Source organism: Mus caroli, chromosome 11 (assembly GCF_900094665.2).
Source record: "Mus caroli chromosome 11, CAROLI_EIJ_v1.1, whole genome shotgun sequence".
Classification (NCBI taxonomy): domain Eukaryota; kingdom Metazoa; phylum Chordata; class Mammalia; order Rodentia; family Muridae; genus Mus; species Mus caroli.
The window spans coordinates 117259961-117281775 of record NC_034580.1 but is presented as its reverse complement, the minus strand read 5'-3'; the positions used below and the strand labels follow the sequence as shown (position 1 = coordinate 117281775).

The window sequence follows — 21815 nt, the reverse complement described above, 5'->3', positions numbered from 1 at the left end:
TCTTGTTACCAGGCAGGGATTCAACACTTCCCACACCAATCTGGAGCCAGCTCCTGTTATGCACTGATACAGGGGAGGGAGTAAACACTGACCACGCCCCTCCTCTCTATGCCACTCTTCCATTGGTTTGCAGGAGCAAACCTCTCCCCACTTCTGTTTCTTCTGGCTCGGCCTTCGGACCTCCATTGGCTTAGGCAACAAGTCCTCCCAAGAGAAGCGGTGGGCGTGGTGCGGAGGCGTTAAGAAATAGATGGGCGAGCTTGCTAACCAATGAGCATGTGTATATACCTCAGCAACTGAGGCTCGCCAATGGCAAGGTAAGGTGGGCGGGGCTCTTCAGCTGTCAAGCGCCCCCGACCGGTGGGGCGTTCGAGGGGCCCGCGGCGCTCGGGGACCCTCCGCCGCCTGCGCGCAGCCTTGGGCCGGTATGGGCGGGGTGGCTGGGCCGGCATGATGAGCTCCCTGGGCAGCCCGGTGCGGGCCTACGATTTTCTACTTAAGTTCCTGTTGGTGGGCGACAGCGACGTGGGCAAGGGAGAGATCCTGGCCAGCTTGCAGGACGGAGCAGCCGAGTCTCCTTATGGCCACCCGGCGGGTGAGCGCGGCCGCAGCGCCCGGAGGCGCAGCGCTGGGGTGTCGGTGCGAGCGACCTCTCCAGCGTGGGTCTAGTCCCGGGAGCGGCTGGGCAGGGCTAGGACCCGCATGCTGGGGAAGACTGTGCTCTGTGGGCGGAGTCCGCAAAGCAGCTCAGGGTGGTCGTCGAGGGACATCGCAGGTGCTAGCTACGTGTTCGGGAGAAGTGCGTGGGATTACAGGAGGCGTGGGCAGAGAGGCAGCGGTCCACGGGGCAGAGGAGACCACAGTCTCTGAGGCTATGACCTTTTGGTGCATGGAACTGCAAGCAGAGAGTAGCAAGACTAGACTCCAGCCTTTGATTCCAAGCACTAAGCTCTGTGTCCTAATGGACAGGACTTCCAGGAGGAGGAGGAGGAATCTAAGTGACCCTGTAGAGTTGGCTGGGGTGTAGGAAGGAACTAAGAGGCTGGAGTCCAGGAGACTGGACACGGGTGAGACCAGAGTGTCTCAGGCTCCAGGGCAGTGAGCAGTGAGTGTCCTAGAAGCCTGAGGTTTGAGATCTTGCACCCCAGAGGAAGGAGACAGAGTGGCAGAATCCTGAGCAGAAGATCCAAGAATAGTCACATATGATCTATCCCTTCGACTGTGGCTGTGCACAGACTTCAGTGAATGCCTATTGTGTTGTTGTGGGGGTTTCAACACACCTTTCTAATACAGACCTTGTCCTGAGGCCTGCCACCCTCTGTTCTTTGGGCTTGCAGACTGCTTCTTGCATCTCCAGCCCCCTGGCAATGCCACAAGGCAAGGCCCTAAAACTGTGTGGTCCAATGCCATTAACTGCCAGGTTGGACCGAACAAATTTAGACCTTTCCTTTAGGACAAAGCTCTGTTGGACAGCATTACTGTGAGAGCAAGGGTGTGACTGAAGACAGCCCTGTCTTCAGGTCCTGGTGCTCAATGAAACACCCAGGCTTCAGCAGAGGCAAAAGAGTAAAACGTTTAACAAGCCCCCAAAGGGGACGTGAGTCCCACAGTAGATGACTGATGTGGGCAGAGAGAAAGATGTGGATGACATGTGAGCAGGCTACTGGTTGGCTTGAGCAAGGCCCACTGCGCTTCTGTTGCTTTTGTCTGTTTTCTGTCAACATGGTCTAAGAGAGTGCAGAGAACTGATGCCGTAGTTGTGGCCATTGTGGCTTTTTGATTTACTACATATTTCTCTTAGGGCTAAGAAAAAAGCATGGGAAGAGCAGGGGCCAGGTATGGCAGCTCACACCTGTAATCCCAGCATTCAAGAAGCAGGGGGGGGGGGGGGGATTGCCATGAGTTTGAGGCCAGCCTGTGCTACATTATGAGACCCTGTCTGGGGGAAAAAACAAAACAGAATGGGAGGGAGTAAATTAGGGAGGGGAGATTTAAAAAAAAAAAGCAGGAAAATAAACAAATAGGGGCGAGGTAAATGTTATGAAGCTTGGGTCATTATTTTGTTATAAAGACATTCTCTCAGTCTCTGAGAGTCTCTCTCAGTGCTCTGGCAGTGGAAGATGTAGTGTTCCCGGCTTCATGCTCCACTCTTGGCTTCATGCTCCACTCTCGGCTTCCATGTCCAGGTTTTGTAGCCCACTTTGCAATTTCCATACTGCAGAGGTTTGGAACACTCAATTTCTTTTTGTAGATCTAATACCTGTGCTCAGTATTCATGCAGTATTTAAATGAATTCAGAGCTGGGCGTTGGTGGCACACGCCTTTAATCCCAGCACTTAGGAGTCAGAGGCAGGCGGATCTCTGAGTTCGAGGCCAGCCTGGTCTACAGGGTGAGTGAGTTCCAGGACAGCCAGGGCTACACAGAGAAACCCTGTCTCAAAAAAAAAAAAAAAAAAAAAAAAAAATGAGTTCAGTGTTGGCTATAGCTACTCCTGAGTTTAAAACCTTCTGAGTTACTTGCACTGAGATTACGTTGTCTGTCTTTGGCTACACACACAGTGTTCTTAGACTGTACTGCTCTTTCCCCTCAATACCTGGTAACTTGTTCACAGTCTTTCTGGTATCTGATGTTGTTATGGTGAAAACATCATGCCAACTGATTTTCTAAATGGGAGATTTGCCTTTCTTTAGGAATTTTTGAAGACTGTTTTTCTTTGCCTTACCTTGCTTAATCAGGCCACGACTCAAAATTTTTGATATGTGTGTATTTTGAATTCTAGATAAAAAAAAATCCTTTCTTAATTTCAGAGGAATTTGATTTGTGTCCATAAAATATCTCTCATTGCTTTTGTATTGATTTCTCATTTGCTGTTATGAAAAATGACTACAAGCTAGCTTAAAGCAGCAGGAGTTTATCCTCTACGCAGTTTGGCATCAGGAGAACATTTCTACATGGAGCTCTGGGAAAATGTCTTCCTATCTTTTTCAGCTTTCAGAACCTTCCTGCACTCTGGGGTTCTTGGCCCCTCTCTTGGTCTTCAGAGACATTGGTAGGCAGTGATCTTTCTCAGGCCTTCTCTCTGAGATGAACTCTGCTTCCTACTTTTTTTTTTGAAGATTTATTTTATGTATATGAGTACACCGTAGCTGTTTCCAGACACACCAGAAAAGGGCATCAGATCTCTTTACAGATGGTTGTGAGCCACCATGTGGTTGCTGGAAATTGAACTCATGACCTTTGGAAGAGCAGTCAGTGCTCTTATCCACTGAGCCATCTCTCTAGCCACCCCCCCTCCGCCTACTTTTTTTTTTTCACTTCAGAGAACACAGTGATAATTTTTTGTTCACGTTGACAATCTAAGACAGTATCTCTGTGTCAATGCTGTCTATGACCACCTTTCATTCCATTGCAATGTTAGGATTCCTTGCCAAGTACCCTAACATTCACACATCATGTAGTCAACATGAGCACTGACTACAGGTCTTCTGTTCTGCCCTGTGTGTTTATGCTGGACATCATGCTGTGTTTTCCATGAGCGTTCACCTCTTTCTACTTGCTTTAGTCATTTTTTTTTGTCTCTTTCATCTGACTTTCTATGAATGTCTTGTCTGTCTTTGTTGAGCATTTTGATTTTAGTGAATTGTTTACAGCCGTTTCTGAAGTTATTAATTCAGGAATGGTGTCGTTTCAATTTTTTTCTTTCTTTTGATTTAGTTTTTTTAAAGATTTATTTATTTATTTTATGCATATGAGTACACAGTAGCTGTCTTCAAACACATACGAAGAGGGCATCAGATCCCACTACAGATGGTTGTGAGCTACCATGTGGTTGCTAGGAATTGAACTCTGGATGGACCTCTGGAAGAACAGACAATGTTTTTAACCACTGAGCCATCTCTTCAACCCCCTAGATTTAGTTTTTACATTTTATTATAAATCTCCTAAGGTACTGGAGAGATGGTTCAGTAAAGAGCACTTGAAGCTCTTCCAGAGGACCTGGCTTCTATTTGCAGCATCCACTTGGTGCTGGAACTCACAACTGCCTACAACTTTAGTTCCAGGGAACCTGGTGCCTTCTTCTGGCCTCTGTAAGCATCATACGTGTACATGCTGCACATACATGCATGCAGACAAATCATTCATAAACAGAAAGTAAAAATAAATGAGTAAAATAAAGGAAAAACAGGGGAGAGGGAGATAGCTCAGTGCTTGAGAGCGCTGACTGCTCTTCCAGAGGACCTGAGTTCAATTCCCAGCACCCACATGGCAGCTCACAACTGTTTGTAACTCCAAGATCTGACACTCTCACACAGACATACATGTAGATAAAATAAAGTATTTTCAAAAAACCAGAAAAGAAGAAGTGCTCCAAAAAAAATCCTCTTTGAATTCATACTTTTCTGACTTAATGTTCTGTTAAGTTGCTGTGTTGTCAAAGTGGCCAGAGTGGACTCTTTTGTTGTTGTTGTTCCTTGGTCCTTTGTCATGTTTTCTTTCCTCTTAACTTTTTGAGGTGAAACATACGTATAGAATGGTGCACATTCTGTTATTACATAGTTCAGTGGATTTCCACAAACCTAGCATGTCATGTCACCAGAGACCAGACTAAGGCATGACACTGCCAGGCTCCTGAAGCCCATGTTCCCTCTTCCAGCCACAGCATACCCTCAGCATGGTCACACTCCTGGATTTTGAAGGAATGGATCCCTCTTGCCTGAATTTACCCTGTGGAAAAGAGAATGCTCTCTGAGGGCCTCTCCTGCTCCTCTGTGCATGTGAGGCTCTCGCCCTGTGTATGTGGCCAGGGCTGTTTGTTCTCATTGTCTGTAAATCCCTTGCATGGCTGGCTGTACTATGGCTTGCTGATCCTCCTGGTTATGGGAATTGTGTGGTTTCCAGTTACTGACTACAGTGGGTTTCTTTGCTCATTATGTACCCACATAATCCACGTCTTTTTCATTTCTGTTACCAGTGTTGAGTTTGAGACATGTCTATAGGGCTGAGTGTGTAGGCTAGCTAGCCATACAGAATGTGCCTGCCGTATGTGTGGCCAGGGACCCAGTTCCCATAAGCACGCACACACAAAATAACAGATATGGATACTTACACATACATTTGGCATTGGCACATACTCCTAAATATTTTGTAATTTACATTTCTACCTCTAAATGATAAGAGCTGTGGTGGCTTGTACCCTCACCAACACCTAGTACTTTCCTTTGACATTTTAGCTATTTCCATTTGTTTAGTTTTTAAAATTTTTTTTAAAAAATTTTGTATTTTGCCTTCTTGTTTGTAGGTACTCCACATACATGCTCGGTGCTCATAGATATCAGAAGAGGATGTTGGATCCCCTGGGAATGGAGTTATGGAAGGTTGTGAGTTATATGTAGGTACTGGGAACTGAACCCAGGGTTTTTGCAAGAGCATCATGGGCTGTTAAGTGCTGAGCCATCTCTCTAGCCCCTCTTGTTATTTATTTTGGAAGGTATGGGGATGTTGCTCATTTGGCAAAGTGTTTTCCTAACACACATGAAGCCATAGATTTGTTCCTCAAAACCATATTTTAAAAAAACAGAGCAAGGGACTGGAGAGATGGCTCAGTGGTTAGGAGCACTGGCTGCTCCTCTAGAGGTTCTGGGTTCAATTCCCAGTACCCACATGGCAACAGACAACTGTCTGTGGCTCCAGGTCCAGGGGATCTGTAGCACCAAGCATGCACGTAGTGTGTATGTGTGTGTTTGTGTGTGTGTATATATATATATATATATATATATATATATATACACAAACAAAATACCCAGACACATAAAAAGATTAATCTTTTTTAAAAAACTAGATATCAGTAATCTCAGCATTTGAGAGAACTGGTTGAAACAGAAGATTAGTAGTTCAAGACTAACCTTGACTATGCAGCAAGCTCAAGGGCAGCCTGAACCACATGAAATCAGGCCTCAAAAAACAAACAAAAGGATTCTTAATTTATCCGATGGCTAGTGAGATTAAGCACATTTTTATTTTTAAATTTCTTCTTTAATAAAATATTCAAGTCTTTGTCTTTTTCTTGTAGTTTGACTATTTTTAGTGTTGGTAGACATGTTTAAAAATATTATTCTGGCTGTCTGTGTATCTTTGTGTCAGTTGTGCATAGTAACTCTCCTCTGTGCATCAGTTTGTCAGTCTTTTAGTAGTGAATTTGGACAAACAGGAGACTCTAATTTTAACATAACCCAAATTGCCAGGGTCTCATGGTTAGAACAGAGTTTCATGTAACAAGTGTCTTCCTATTGCCGAACAATGGATATGTCCCCTAAGTTCTGTTGTTCTACCCTTGACACTGATGGCTGCCTTCCCCTGAAATATGGTATGGTTTGTTTGTTTTCTATTGCTATGATAACCATCACAACCAAAAACAATTTGAGAAAGGTTAATTTCACTTTACAGTTTACAGTCCACCATGAAGGGAGATCAGGGCAGGAATAAGGGCAGATGCCATGGAGGAACGCTGTTGACTGGCTTGCTCAGTTTGATTTCTATATATACAGAGGCCACCTGCCCAGGGATGGCACTACCCATAGTGGACTGAGCCCTTCCATATCAATCATAAATCATCAATCATCAATCAAGAGAATGCCCACCCCCACAGGCTTGCCTACAGGCCAGTCTAATGGAGGTATTCCTTCCATTGAGACTTCCTCTTCTCGGACGACTCAAGCTTGTGTCAAGCTGACAAAACAAACAAGACAACCCAGAACAGTGAACATGGGAATCAATATCCATCTTTAAATTTTCTGACAGTTAACTATACAGTTGAAGAGATGTCTCTCTTTCTTTGTGCTACGTCTTTGACAGCATGCTTGGCGTAGCCTCTGCGTGTAAGCAGTTGGTCTGTATGTCAGCCAGCTTCCGGTTTCTTTGACAAATATCTGAGGTATTCACTTTAGGAAGGAAAAAAGGCTTATTTAGTTCACGATGTTGGAGCTTGTACTCATGCTTTAAGGCATCAGGTACACCATGGTGTGCGCATGTGAAAGAGGGAAGCCCTGTATCTCTTCAGAGAGCAAAGAGAGGGCTGAGGTCCCATTGTGACCTAGGCCTTCACACCAGCCCTCTCAAAGGTTCCACCATTTCCAAACCATCACCTTAAGAGCAAACCCTAAGCAAGTAGACTGCTGTGGACATCCATTCAGATGACAGCAGTTGGTTTGTCACCCCCTGAGTATACGTCAGTCACTCAGTCTCTTCCTGTGTTGTTGAGGGATTCTTGTGAGATGCATATTCTCTTTATCCAAACCATGTGTAGATAAGCCTTCCCATGTGTCATCTTGGACATTTTACAATCCTTTGTCCTACAGCCTGTGAGAACCCTTACTATGAAGAGGGTCAGTAGCCATAGCACATTTCTTCTCATACCTATCCCACCATCAACAGGTTTCTTCTTTGCCTCAACTGGTGACACTTCCCATACCAGCTTGTGACCTTCTGAAGGCTTTCTTGCACTTTGTGAATTTCATTAGTGGTGAATAAGGTTGGTAAATTGAACAGACCCCCAAATACTACATCTGCTGCTTCCCAAATGTTTCCAGGAAACCAGGCATGTCGTGTTCTCTGACTACTTCCCTTCCTGGCAACATCGCCAGCTCCTTTTTCTCAGGAAAATCTCCATGTATATGTTTGAGCACTGCCTAGCATCCCGGAGGCCCTATGTTTAATACCAGTACCACAGACAAAGATGCAAAATACAGCTTTATTGTTTTCAAGCACACAGAAGGATTTCTGTGTAATAATACAGAGGTAATAATAATTTCCGTGTATTGAAAGTGCTCAAGTGCTATTTCTCAAGACAAAGTTATATTATCAGAGGATGAATATCACCCTTAAGGTGGCATGTCCTGTAGAAGAGCTAGGATGTGGGCAGGCAGGCTGGCCTAGGAGGCTGAGCTAGATTCCTGCCACCTTTAGAAGTCTATCTCCAAGAGATAATGTTCAGGAAAGTCCTCTCTCTTCCACACAAAGAGCATTAGGTTTCTATACTCAGTGACTCAGTCGTGATCTTTTCCCCTTTCTTTGTGCTCCTGACAGATGTTCCTTCCAGACCTGTGTGTTTCCTCATCTCTCTGTTCTGCCAGCGACCCATACATTTGCTCACTTAAAAAGCTACCCTGCTGGTTTCCCATGGCAACCTCTCTGAGGCTTAAAACATGTTGTACAAAGTCATTGCCTTCCAGTGTGAACTCAAGGGTCCTAACCTGAGCCCGTGCCCTTTGCAGAAGCTCCCTAAGGAGAGGCTGACTCCTTACTGCTTTGCAGATGGTGCTACCACTTATAAGCACACAATGAATCTTGTTAAATGCAATTTTTTTAACGTTCAGAAATGCTTCTGTGTGTTTGAAAATGGTAAAGCTGCACTTTGCATCTTTTCTGTGGTACTGGTATTAAACACGGGGCCTCCTGGGTGCTAGGCAATGCTCAAACATAGCCACCTCCCACCCCACCCCCGTGTGTGTGTGTGTGTGTGTGTGTGTGTGTGTGTGTGTGTGCGTGCACATGTGCTACATCTCACATGTATAGAACAGCTTTCAGTAGTCAGTTCTCTCCTTCCACTATGTGAGTCCTGGGGATGGAACTCAGGCTTTGACACCATTATTTGAGCCATCACTCCAGCCTCAAAATAAATGTCGAAAGAGTTTATATGGGACTTGGTGTGTGCAGTGGCTGTGTAGATAGAATGCTTGCCTAGCATGCATGAAGTCATGAGTTCAATCCTCAACACTACGTATGTTAGACATACTGATACACAGTTATCTTTCTGTCACTCCTGTGGTACAAGCGGGGAGATCAGAAGTTCAAGGCTAGGCTGAGATAGTGTCTGTCTTATTTTGAAAAAATTAATAACTGTCTTATTTTGAAAAAAATGTTTATGACATAAAAGCACAGCTCACAGGAATGTCTTCATGTTTCCTGTTGTCTCAGTCTGGCCTCAATCCAGTTGGTCTCATCCTTTTCAGATTTTTAGAATTTGTGATGAGCTTTGGGCTTCACCACAGGCCCTTTCTTTATCACTCAGAGGTGGCTTCCTACCCACAAGTGGTGTGGGCAAAACATCAGTGCAGAGAATCCAGGAAACCATCTCGGGTATTGACATTACACCATCTCATCTCCACCTGGCCTACACTGCTCCATGGGTGGGCAGTGGAGGGGATAGAGTGGAGCATTTCCCCTTGTTTTGTAAGCAGCAGTGTGTCTAGTATCTGATATACTGTTGACCCCTGTAGAGTGGACAGAAGGTTTCTCTTTAAAGAAATGTACATGGGTGTTTTGCCTGCATGTATGTCTGTGTATCACATTCATGCAGTGCCCAGAGATCACAGGAGGGTTCTGGATCTCCATGAACTGGAGTTACAGTGGATTGTTAGCCACCATGCGGGTGCTAGGAACCGAAGCTGGGGCCTCTGGAAGGGCAAGTACTCTTAACTAACTGAGCCATCTCACCAACCTACCAAGTACTCTTAACTGAGCCATCTCACCAACCTACCAAGTACTCTTAACTGAGCCATCTCACCAACCTACCAAGTACTCTTAACTAACTGAGCCATCTCACCAACCTACCAAGTGATTTTTAAAAAGCCTTGTTGCCATTTACAGAGGTTCATAAGTATGGAGCTATTTGTATGGTCCTCAGGTAATTTAGATGGTTTTAGCTTTGTCTTTCCACAGCATGATTTTTTTTATTGACATTTTATTTATTCATCATGCATGCCATGGCATGTGTGTTAAGGACATGGGACAATTTATAGGAGGAGTTGGTCCAGTCCCTTCTGCCATGTGGGCTCCAGGGGTAGAATCTGAGGCATCAGGTTAGGTGACAAGTGCCATCATTCACTGAACGGTCTTACCAGCCTACAAAATTATTCTTCTTTCATGGATGAATTTGGCTATATGCTATGGGTTTTTCTTTCTTTTTTCTTTTTCCTAACCGGATTTGCATTCTGTGATATTTAATTCTTGCCGGGGGAGTTACTTGTTATTTCTGTTTTAGTTTGAGACAAAATTTCACTGTGTAATCCTGGCTGTAACTCACTGTGAAGACCAGGCTGGTCCTGAACTCATAGAGATCTGCTTGCCTCTGTCCCCCAGGTTTGAGGATTAATGGCATGTGCCACCATAACTGGTGTAGATCTTAAACTCCCTTCTGCCCGACAATTACAACTTCATTGAAAAATTGACACCAAAACAAGAAACCATGACTGTGTACCTTACAAAATGTCTTGGGAGAGTAACTGAACTTGAATTGGTGCTTTCTGTGAGAGTAAAGACATCCAACATGTTTGTATCACTAGTGTTGCTTTTTTCTAAATGAACAGCCTTCTGCGAGTCTGGCTTTTCTTCCTATATGCTGGAACAATCTACACAAAGAACCACTGTTTAAACATGACCAAAACTGTGGTAATCTCCTGATATCTTAGACATTTTACATCTATGAAGTAAGAATTTGGACTTTGGGGCTGTCTAGATGGCTCAGTGGGTAAGTGTGTTTGACATCAAATGCATGTCTGTATACAAGTGTGCAGTACTTGCTGAGGCCAGAAGAGGGCATTGAGTCCCCTGAAGCTGGAATTACAGATGGTTGTGAGTAGCCATATGGTTGGCTGGGAATTGAACCCAGATCCTCTGCAGTGGTTTTTATTTTCTGAGACAGGGTTTCTCTGTGTAACCTTGGCTGTCCTGGAACTCACTCTGTAGACCAGGCTGACCTCAAACTTAGAGATCTGCCTGTCTCTGCCTCCCAAGTGTTGGAATCACAGGTACTCACCACCACTGCCAGGCTGCAACCAACCTGTGCTCTTAACCACAGAGCCATCTCTCCAGCACACTGATTTTAAACTCTCAACATACTGTATAGAATCCAGACCTCCACCAGGTCACAGTTGAGTCCCGAACCCTTTACTAACAGGGGAACTACTATATGATTCTTGTCGCTAGACTCAGCTGAGAGGGTGACAACTGTACACATGTACCATCAGGAGCCCAGGTAGAGAGATGCTTCCTCTGTGTTAGTGCCAGAGCTTGAGATCCAGGCTAAAGTCCAGAGTGCTGTGGTCTCAGCGGGGTTTCCCTGGTTCTAGATGCTGTTGGTCATGTCTTAGGAAGAATCCTATAATGTTGGTAAAGAATAACATAGGCCCTCACAAATGCTCCAGCTTTGGGCCTAGGGTAAAATGAGCCTCACACGGTTGCTACATTGTATGGATTGTGTGTTCCAACGTCTTACAGTTACTGGTTAATTGCCCTCCTCTAAACATGACATTTGAATTAACAGTGTGTTATTTACAGTGTAGCTTGTGACAGGATTGGTTTGATTGGCTTAATTAAAAAGCAGATTTAGAGAGAAAGACTCATAACTATCCATATTAAGTAGTAATTGGCCTTGACATGTGGAGCGTTAATTATTAATACAAAAGGTTGTTATCCTAACAGTAAAATATTCATTGACTACTATGAATAGTACTCAGTTCTCTCTAGATTAATAATATCTAACCGTAGATGAAATTGGTTTCTTCCAGTCAGAATGCTGTGTGTGTTGGGGAGGTCACTGACTGACTGTGGGGTTTGGGTAGAGTCAGTTTAGCATGGTACAGAAATTAATACCATAATACGACATGAGGGGACCGAGTGGCTGCTGTGGGAGGAGCCTGCAAAGGAGTGTTCTCAACATCCTTCGCCTGCACTGTCTTCCCTGGAGTCTGAGGCTGCTGAGGGGAGGTGGGAGGTGGGCTTTCATGTGTTGCCAGTGGAGGAAGGGCTCCTGAGAAGCTGTGACAAGTGACATTAACGAGACCTCACAATACAGCAGTGATTCTCTCCTAGAGCTAAAAGCAGAGCCTAGAGTCAAGGTGTCAGCAAGCCCTGCTGACAGGGCTGGGGAGGACCCTTCCTTGCCATCCTTCAGCCAGCCCTGCTGACAGGGCTCGGGGACCCTTCCTTGCCATCCTACTTCTTAGTGTCGTTAGTCCTTGGTTCTTTGACATAAAGTAGGCTGGCTCTAATCTCTGCCTGTATTGTCATAGAATTTCCCAGACTTCTACATCTCCTGTCCTCCTAAGCATATCAGGCACTGGATTTAGGGCCCACATTAATCATCATGGCCTTACCTTGGCTACATCTAAAACAGTCTTATTTCCTGTTTCCAGATAAGATTACATTCTGGGAATACAGGAAGACAGGAAATTTTGAGTGGAAGCATTCATATTTTCAATACCTGAAAATAGGTATGGTCCCCATTTTAGAAGAAGCTAGCCTGTCTACATAGAGTTCTAACCAGTCAGAGCTACATGGTATGACTTTCCTAAAATAAATAAATAAATAAATAAATAAATAAATAAAGCCAACAAGCTTGCAGGTGACACAGGGGCTTTGCCACAGTCTTCTGTTTTCATCTCCTTTATCCAGTCTCTCCAGTAACATTTTCTAAATTGCGAAGGAGGAAGATAGATGTGCAAATAACTTTAAAAAATATTTATTTATATTTATTTTATGGGAATGGGTGTTTTGCCTCCACATGTTTGTATACTATCTGTATCCAGTGACCATGTAGATTAGAAGTGGGTGTGAAGCCTTTTGAACTAGAGTTACAGTCATATTTTAGCCACCACTTGGGTTCTGGGAGCTGGACCCAAGTCCTCCACAGGAGCAGCCAAGGCTCTTAAGCATTGAGCTATTTCTCCAGCCCTATATGATAGTAATTTTTATCTACTATCTCTAATGGCCTTTTATTTCTAATAATTGACATTATCCATTCACCATTCTTCACCACATTAGAAGAAATTCAGATTATATAGAGAGGAACTGGAGAGGTGGCTTACCAATTTAAAACACTGAGTGTTCTGCTCTTCTAGAAGTCCTGAGTTCAATTCCCAACATCCACATGGTGGCTTCCAACCATCTACAACAGGAGCTGATGTACACTGCTGGTGGTCAAGCATACATGCAGACAAAGACCTCATACATAAGCTGTATAAAGACATAAATCTTTAAAAAATAAAATACATATAGATATACTCACATGTATACATATAAACACATATTTTAATCGCATTATAAAGTTACTGTTGCCTTGAAAAATTGAAGAATATTAACCAAACCATAAGAAAGTATATTTTCAACTGAGCAGAGTTGTCACACACCTTTAATCCCAGCACCTGGGAGGCTGAGGCAGGCTCTGAGTTGGAGGCCAGCCTGGTCTACAGAGTGAGTTCCAGGACAGCCAGGGCTAAGCGGAGAAACCTTGTCTCGAAAATAACGAAACAAAAGAAAGTATATTTTAGAACTACAAGTTGTATCAGTTTCTTACAAGTAACATTAAAAATGCATCTCCTATAATATTACTTTGTGGCAGGGACATCATATAGAGAGGTAATGGGGTGAAACTCCAAGAAAATGTCTAGGTGGCCCCGTGGTTGGTCTGTGGGAAGTAGCATTGTCTCACTGTACAGACCAGTGTCTAACCTCCAACTCAAGATCCTTCTGCTTCAGTCTTGCAGTTGCTGTGGTTACAGATGCGCACCACCATGTTGATATCCACATTCATTGTATGTTCGCTTCCAGAAGACGGCTGTGTGGCTGGAAGCAGCTGCAGGACTCTCCCCTGCTCCCCTGCCTGCTCAGCTCTGCTTACTTGGTAGACACTTGTGGAAACATGCAAGGAGCCAGAGTAAGTGAGGAGCCTTGCAGTCTGGTCCCCCACACAGCCAAGCCTCAGAGCCTATCCCCGAGGAGATGACAGTCAGTTTCTACTTGATGTGGGAGCTCAGGGCCTAGTGGCAAAATGGTTATAAAGAAGCATTTTACCCTGTCTAGAGAGTGTGTTCCTGGTTGTGGTAGAGCATAGAGGACAGCCAGGGCTAGAGGCCATGCAGGTCCTCATGAGCACCCAGCTCTAGGAGCAGGTTCCTCCCTGACTAAGATGCTGGACAAGACTGAGCTCAAATCCTTGTTAGGGTTTAGTTGTGAAATGGCCTATAAAGATCATGTGAGAAAGACTTGCTTGCCAGCTGGTGGGCTTTGGGGAGGTCACTGGATTATGAAGGGTCGGACCTCATCAATGGATTGATTAACTCCTTGATGGGTTCATAACTTGATGGCATGATTAGGAGGTCGTAGAAACTTTGGGGCCTTGTTGAAGAAGGTAGGCACATGGGGACATGCCCTTGGAGACACACATTCTCCTGGGACCCTTGTCTTCTCTGCTTCTCTGGTGTCTTGAGGCCAGCAGCTCTGTTTATCGTCTCACTGCAGGGCCAAAGCACAGGAGTCAGTTGACTGTGGCCTGAAACTTCTGATACTGTGGGACAAAACAAATCTTTCTTCCTTCAAAATGTCCATTTCAGCACAGAGACTCTGGATGTGCACTGAACTAGTGTACCCTAAGGGGCCAGCAGAGTACGAGAGAGGGAGGTGCTCTGTACCTGGTAGAAATCCTCTCCTGAGATGGTGTGTCTCCCTGGGCCTCATGCTCATGTTTGTTCTCTGGATCACACAGCTAAGGCCCATTAGGGTCAGTAGCTTCACAAACACCAAGACAACTGCCCCTGTGTGCTCTATGGGAGCCCAGTTCCTTCATGTTTTCTAGTTATCTGCAAGGGTAAAGGCAAGACAGAGACAGGCCCTTATACTGGCAGTCACCTGCCCTTCCCGTCCTGGCAGTCACCTGCCCTTCCCGTCCAGTCCCTGTCCAGGATCTTTTTGAATTTCAGTGTCCTAACATCATAATTCTCTAAAGTCAGATCCCAGCATCTTCTAGGTTAATGGGGAAGGTGGCTCCCTGCTCAGGCTTTCCTGACAGTGACTTGCTGTCCTTGGGCTGAGTGTAGTCACAACCACCGGAGCCTCCTTTACATCCTCTGAGCTAGGTTCCAACAAGGCACGCCTTTAATCCCAGCACTCAGGGTTATGGGGAGGCAGAGGTAGGTGGGTCTCTGTAAGTTTGAGACCGGTTTGGTTTACAGATCGAGTTTCAGGACAACCAGGGCTATACAGAGAAACCCTGTCTCCAAAAACCATTAAAAAAAAAAAAAGTCAGGTGCTCAGAAATAAACATGTTATAAATTACATTTAATCAATATTTTCACCAAAAGTGATCTTCTTGTATGAAGGGTCACATTCCTGGCAGCTCACGTCCAGAAACAGAAGGAAGCAGCTGGCGGAGGAGTTGAAATAGATTACTATATCACTTATTCATCTAAGCGTGTTAGAGAATATTCTGGTGGGGGGGGTGGGGGGGTGGGGAGTGTGTATGTGAGGTTTTCTTTTAAGGTTAACATTATCTTTCTCTTAGTAACCCTGTATTCTGACTCATTCAGTAAACACTCTGACAGGCTCTGTTTTAGAAGCTCCCTGGTACTTTAATCACATTATTTTTCATTATTTATTATATATGTACACACACACACACACACACACACACACACACACACACGTTCTTCCGTGCCTTGTCACCATGTCACACCTGTGGAGATAAGACGTAAACTTGCAGGAGTTGGTTCTTTCCTCCCACCAATGGTGTCCCAGGGATCGAGTACAGCTGGCAAGCATCTTTACCCACTGAGTCATCACATTCTGATACGTGGGTACATTAGTCACGTTCAGCACATTTGAGTTATTTTGTGTGTGTGTGTGTGTGTGTGTGTGTGTGGTACCGCTGACAGCATCAGTGTCAGAAATAGTGTCTCAAGGATCAAATGGTAACAAAGGAAAAGAAATGGTAAGACAGCAAATGAGGAGCTGATACCAAGAAAAAAAAATGGAGAGAATAAAGCAAAATACATCAGAAACTAAGTTTATGGGAGATTCTTGTGTTGGTGAGCTTAAATCTAGCTGTGTGAGCCTTTGGCTTCTTTATCTGTGTGCTATGTGATCATATGGCTATATTAGATATTTATCTTTAATGAGAGACAGACAGACTTAACAGAAGACTGGTAGCTTCTCCCAGGGCCTGACATCCATACTCTGAGGAGGTGCTGGGGGGTGGTCCACAGACCCTGGTCAGGTGCCAGGTCCTAGCAGGCATAGCGCCACAGCAAGGCAAAGGACTCATCAAAGCATCGGGGATCCTGAAAGAGGCAGCTGTGTCGTATGCAAAAGGGTTTCAGGCTCCCTTAGGAGCCAGGCCTCTAACGCTAGAAGTCTGGAATACATGTATGATTGACTCAGGTGATGGGTGATTGGGCAGGAGAAGGTGAACACTTGAAGCCTGGGTTTCCTCTGCCTCTTCCCTGCATGTGGGTAAGGCCCTGGGCACAGGGCTGTGGAGTGCCGGTAGAATGTTCCTAGGCCAAGTCCCATTGGACCCGTAGGACACAGGTCTACAGCATGATGGAGTGTCAGGAAAGGGCCAGAGTAGGTTAACTTGACCCAAATAGTAGCACCTGAGCAGCCCCCATTTGGTACCAGGGCTTCTCTCCGTGGCTTTGGTTAAGGGCCTTTTGCCTTCCAGTTAGTTTGGGATGGCAACAGTTACTGGTTTGAGCTCTTTTTTGTAAAACTCTCATTGTGATCAACTCAAAAGAGTTAGGTCTGTTAACCAAGGCTGATGCCAAATGTAGAGTCCACTTCACTTCAGGTGTTAGTTCAAAGACAGTTGAATGTTAATTTTTCTCCTTTTTTCTTTTCCTTTTTCTTTTTCTTTTCTTTTCTTTTTTTTAAGAAAATAGGTCACATACAGGCTAAAAAGCATGTGAGAAGGCACAGGTGCCAAAACTGGTGACGTAAACATTAAAAGGGCATCTTCTATGTCCAAAATAAAAGTTGTGATTCATTCCTAGTGACGTTGCCTTTCATAGCACTTCCTAGTCAGAGAAAAAGTTATCTGGCATTCACTTTTAAGTGCTTCAGAGCCAAGGATGTGGTGACAAGACCACAGAGATGATGAGGGAGAGACAAACAGAGCACAAGGGATAATGGATGCCCCTAGGAAGAGACACAATTGCACATGGATGGCATATGGAGACCACCAAAGCCACCTCTATTAGGTGGGACCCAAGGCACTGAAAAGACATGGCTGTACCCACCAGACAAGGACCTTTGAGTTGTGGTAGGTGTATCTTTACTTCCAGCCAGGAAAACTAGAACCAGGAGAAGGTGAAGAAGCTGCTGGTATCAGGGTCTGGGTACATTAGTGTCTTGATCATCGTGGAAGTACAGCAGGATCTGCAAACCCAGGAGGGTTATGCTTACTGATTGCCTGGCTTGAGCCGCTACTCTACTCAGTAGAAGTGGGGGTGAAAGCTCTGTCTCCCAATTCTGCATGTGGCAAACTGAGTGTGTCCCTTCTCCCAAATGTATATGTTAAAATCATGATGGTTGTAGGATGTGGGGAGGTTAGGTGATAGGAGTAGAGTCTTGCTGATGAATTACAAGCAGAGCCTGGAAAGCTCCCTCGCCTACTGGGCTGAGAGACAGTGTCATTGGGAACCAGGAGGTCACACTTTCCAGACCTGAGTCTCCTGGTGCTTGAGTCACCCTGTCCCTTCTCCAGAGTTGTTGTTTGAAAGCAGCATTATGGTGTTTTTGTTACAAGAAACCACAATAGTCTGAGAAAGCACTACCTAGCCCCGTCCTAAATCCTCACTTACAGGGCTACAGAGAGGGTCGGGGAAACAGCATTGAGAGTGGCGATAACGTAACTCTGAAGAAAGACCAATTTTCTCATGGCCTTAAAGGAAGTGAAGGGTCCATAGGACAAGGTTCTCCTCACCAGAGCACAGATGCTGGGAAAGCCACACAGTCCTCAGAGCTCTGGGGTCAGGCCTGCTCTTTCCTGCCCTTGGAGAACTGGTCACTTGGGAACAGGTTGTTCAGACAACACCCTAATAATGGAAGTCTGAGTTAAATGGTTTTTGTTGTTGTCCTAGATTTTCTTTTTAGATTTTATTTATGTGTATGTGTGTGGATATGTACACCAGTGTGGGTGCCCACAGAAACCAGAAGAGGGTGTCAGAGGCTAAGTGTGGTGGCACACACCTTTAATCACAGCACTCAGGAGTCAGAGGCAGGTGATTCTTTGTGAGTCCAAGGCCAACCTGGTCTGAAAGTTCTATGCCATCCAGAACTACCCAGTCTCAAAACAAAACCACAAAACAAGCAAACAAGCAAACAAAGAGCCAGAAACAAAGAGATTGTTGGATATCTTAGAGCCAGAGGAAATGCTAGGCACTCGGAAATGCTGAGCCATCTGCCAGCCCCATAGATGAATTTTCTTCTAAATTCTTGTATATTTTCCCTTATAGGACAGATGTAGGTCAGTGGAGTTTATGTAAGGAATCGAGTGTATCTTTGGTGGCTTTCCCAGCTTAGGCGTTTCCTCCCATGCCTTCCCTCCCACGCTCCTCCCCTTCTCTCTCTCCCCATATCCTCCTCTTTCCTTTCCTCCTTCCAGGCATTGTGCCCTGAACATTTTTGGTAAACAGAAAGGTTAACTCTAAAGAAGTTTAAGCAGAAAAAGATATTCCTACACCATGTATCTGTCAATCATGTCAGGTCTTATTCCAGGAGTGGCTGGATCCCAGGGCTACCAGGATTTTCCAGACAGCTCCATGCTCAAGCCTGTGTGTTGCACTGCTTCTCATGTTTCCCATGTCCCTCGTTAGGAAGAAGCTGGTCCAGGACCTCTAAAGTGGGTGGATGTTGTCAGTGATGGTGGCACATAGACCTGTAGTAAGTACCCTGTCCCTCCGTTCGGCCATTCCCCAGAACTCTTAGGTTTCTGGCTTTTCTCTTGTGTCCACCATTGTTTGCAAGTTGACCGGACCATGCCAAGGCATAACCTCAGAAAGGACTGATTCAGTAAAAATCAAGACAGGTACTGGAAACTGAAAACACAGTAGTAACTGGAATGAAAACTATCTCAAAGGAAAGATAGATGATAAAACATTTTGAAAGAGACTGAGAATGAAAGAGGGGATAAAAAGAAGCGAAAAATAAGAAAAGAATATTTTGGGACAAGTTCACGGTATTTAACATCTTATTGATGATATTCCAGAAGGGGAAAACAGATATATACCCAGTTCAAGAAAGCTTAATTCAAGCATGACAGAAGTCTGTAACCCCAGCACTGGGGAGACAGAGGCAGGAGGATTGGGAGTTCAAGATCACCCTTGACTACATTTTGAGTTTGAGTTTAGACAGGGCAACATCAGACCCTGTCTCAAAAAACAATGATTCAGTGGGTAAAGCTTGACAACCTGAGTTCTTTTCTAGGACCCACATGGTAGAAGGAAAGAATGGCCTCAGCCGGGCGTGGTGGCGCACGCCTTTAATCTCAGCACTTGGGAGGCAGAGGCAGGCGGATTTCTGAGTTCGAGGCCAGCCTGGTCTACAGAGTGAGTTCCAGGACAGCCAGGACTATACAGAGAAACCCTGTCTCGAAAAACCAAAAAAAAAAAAAAAAAAGAAATTTTCCACAAGGGGGGTTGTGGGGCGCGTGCTTAGCACGTGATGGCTTTCTATCCCCAGAACCAAAAAAAATTAAAAAAAAAAAAAGAATGGTCTCCTGCCAAGTTTGCTTTTTTTTTTTTTTTTCCCCTTCTGGCCTCCACACAGGCTGTAGCACATGTGTGGGACAAGACACACTGTCTTCTCATATATAATTTTAAACTTGTAAGTACTTAAAACTTCATTCCATTCTGTTATGTTTGTTATAGTACAGGATAGTGTAGTTTAGTAGTAACCCTGACACATTCTAAAGAATGCAGCACTAGCCAGTTTTCATTGTGGGAACATCATATGGCATACCCACTCAAAGACGGCTACAATATTTCCAGGAGAAGTAATCTCATGGGACCTCCATCATATGTGCACTTAGCCACTTATGGGTCAAACATGATCGTAAGGATGACTGAGAAATGGGATGTTTAGAGGCTGGAAGAGCCAGCCTGCCTAGGCAGGAGTTAACCTCCTCAGAAAACAAAATGAAATGGCCTCCAGCCTATGCAGGCTTGGTACTCTGCCCGTCTAGAGATTGACATGCTGAGGTCAGAATTATTGCTTCCACATTCAAAACAGATGTTCAAATGTATTTATTCATTGCCTCATGGAGAGAATGAAAAGTCTTTAGCAATCCAGAGGGAAGAAACGTTTTCAAAGTTAACCTAATGTATTCTGTTTATTGTATGCATGCCATGCTGTGTGCCTCTGTGCTGATCACTGCAGAACATCCGTGTTTGATAGTCCTGTGCACTCCATGGATTTGAAGGTCTGTGAGGAGGCTACTGTGCTGCGATGACAGATTGGGCTCCTCTGGGACCCAGGAGAGGGAATTCTCTCCTGTGGTTCCATGAGGAAGCCTCCCCAGGAGCCCTGATATGAGAGAAATGGGCAGGCAATAGAGCCATATCCATTTGCGTGGGAATGAAGTCAGTTCTGATGCTGAAAATTCCCTGCCATCCTCCAGGCTAGGAAAGAGACAAAGGCAAGGAACACTGAGCGAGAGAGGCAAAAGAACACACAGGTAGAGAAGTGGGGGAGGGGTGTCGAGGTGAGACAGGCCCAGGTCAGGGAACATCCAAACCACAGACATGCCAGCATCTTGCTGTGTTCTCACTAATGGGATAGGAGGTACTGTGCTCCTGACTCTGAGTTTCTTAAAAAGAACAGCAGTTATTCCTCTCTAAGGGGCAGTATTTCATTTTCCCACTGATTCACCTGTCCACTGGCATGATGGACCCTCTCCTGTGGACAGAATGTCACCTTAACAGGAGACAAATGGGGACTCAGAACCTTACTAAGATATGGTCTGTTAGAGAACTGATGGGCTGGGGCCTCGGTTAGGGAGTGTGTCGCACGAGGCTGGGGTAGGGGATGTGTCCTCAACACTGGGGAAAGGCTTTGTGGGGTAACTGATGGGTGGGTTCAGGAAGAGTTCAGCCACTGTTCTGTCTACAGTGTGCAGCCAGAGTGCATAGATCTCAGCTCCCAGGGTATTGGCTCCACTGCCAACCTGGGGAGGAGCTACGCTCCTGCCTGCCTTCCTGTACCTTGCACGGGGCTGCAACACTACTCCTGGGGCTGGGGACCTAAAGTTGAAACCCAGACCTCTAGATGTCTCCAGGGGACTGCACTGAAGCTAGCCCTTTAGTGTTGATGATGGTGACAAAGAAGCATGGTGATGTTGTATGCCTGACCCATACAAGATCTAATTCTCAGGTTGGACGTCCTTCAATCTTAGCACTAGAAATGCAGAAGTGGACTGGTATCTGTGAGTTTGTTCCCAGCCTGGTTTATAGAGCAAGTTCTAGGCTAACCAAAGTTACACAGTGAGACCCTGTCTTAAAAAAAAAAAAAATCCAAATGGTGGTGGAGCAGGTTACAAACTTGGTGGCATTTGTGATACAAAGGGTGTGGCCCTGCTGGCATCTTTACTGACCTCAGTTTCTGGGCCCTGGGTCCTTTCTAGAAGAGCAGTCCATGCCCTTAATCTCCATCCCTACTAGGTGTTTGGATTTTCTTGTTTGTTTTGTTTTTTAGAAGCAGAAAAATGATTTCTGGGGGGATGAGAGAGGATATATTTTTTGTTTTTAAAGACAGCTTTTGGAGGCTAGACATGACAGTACATACCTGTCATCCCAATACATAGAAGGTGGGAAGCAAGAAGAAGATCTTCTTTAGCTAAATAGTCGATTTGAGGCCAGCCTAGACTACATGAGATCTTGTCTCAAAAAGTATACCAAAGCCGGGCGTGGTGGCGCACGCCTTTAATCCCAGCACTCGGGAGGCAGAGGCAGGCGGATTTCTGAGTTCGAGACCAGCCTGGTCTACAAAG

General features: G+C 45.1%; 1 protein-coding gene across 1 annotated transcript in view; it reads left to right on the top strand.

Annotated features, from left to right (window-relative positions):
- The first annotated feature begins 347 nt into the window (after nt 1–347).
- The window catches only part of Rab40b (RAB40B, member RAS oncogene family), a 31611-nt gene continuing 10143 nt past the window's right edge, over nt 348–21815 (top strand). Inside the window, exon 1 of the mRNA XM_021177978.1 lies at nt 348–595. Coding sequence (XP_021033637.1) covers nt 451–595 — 145 coding nt within the window. The 5' untranslated portion in view covers nt 348–450. The remainder of the gene's footprint in view (nt 596–21815) is intronic.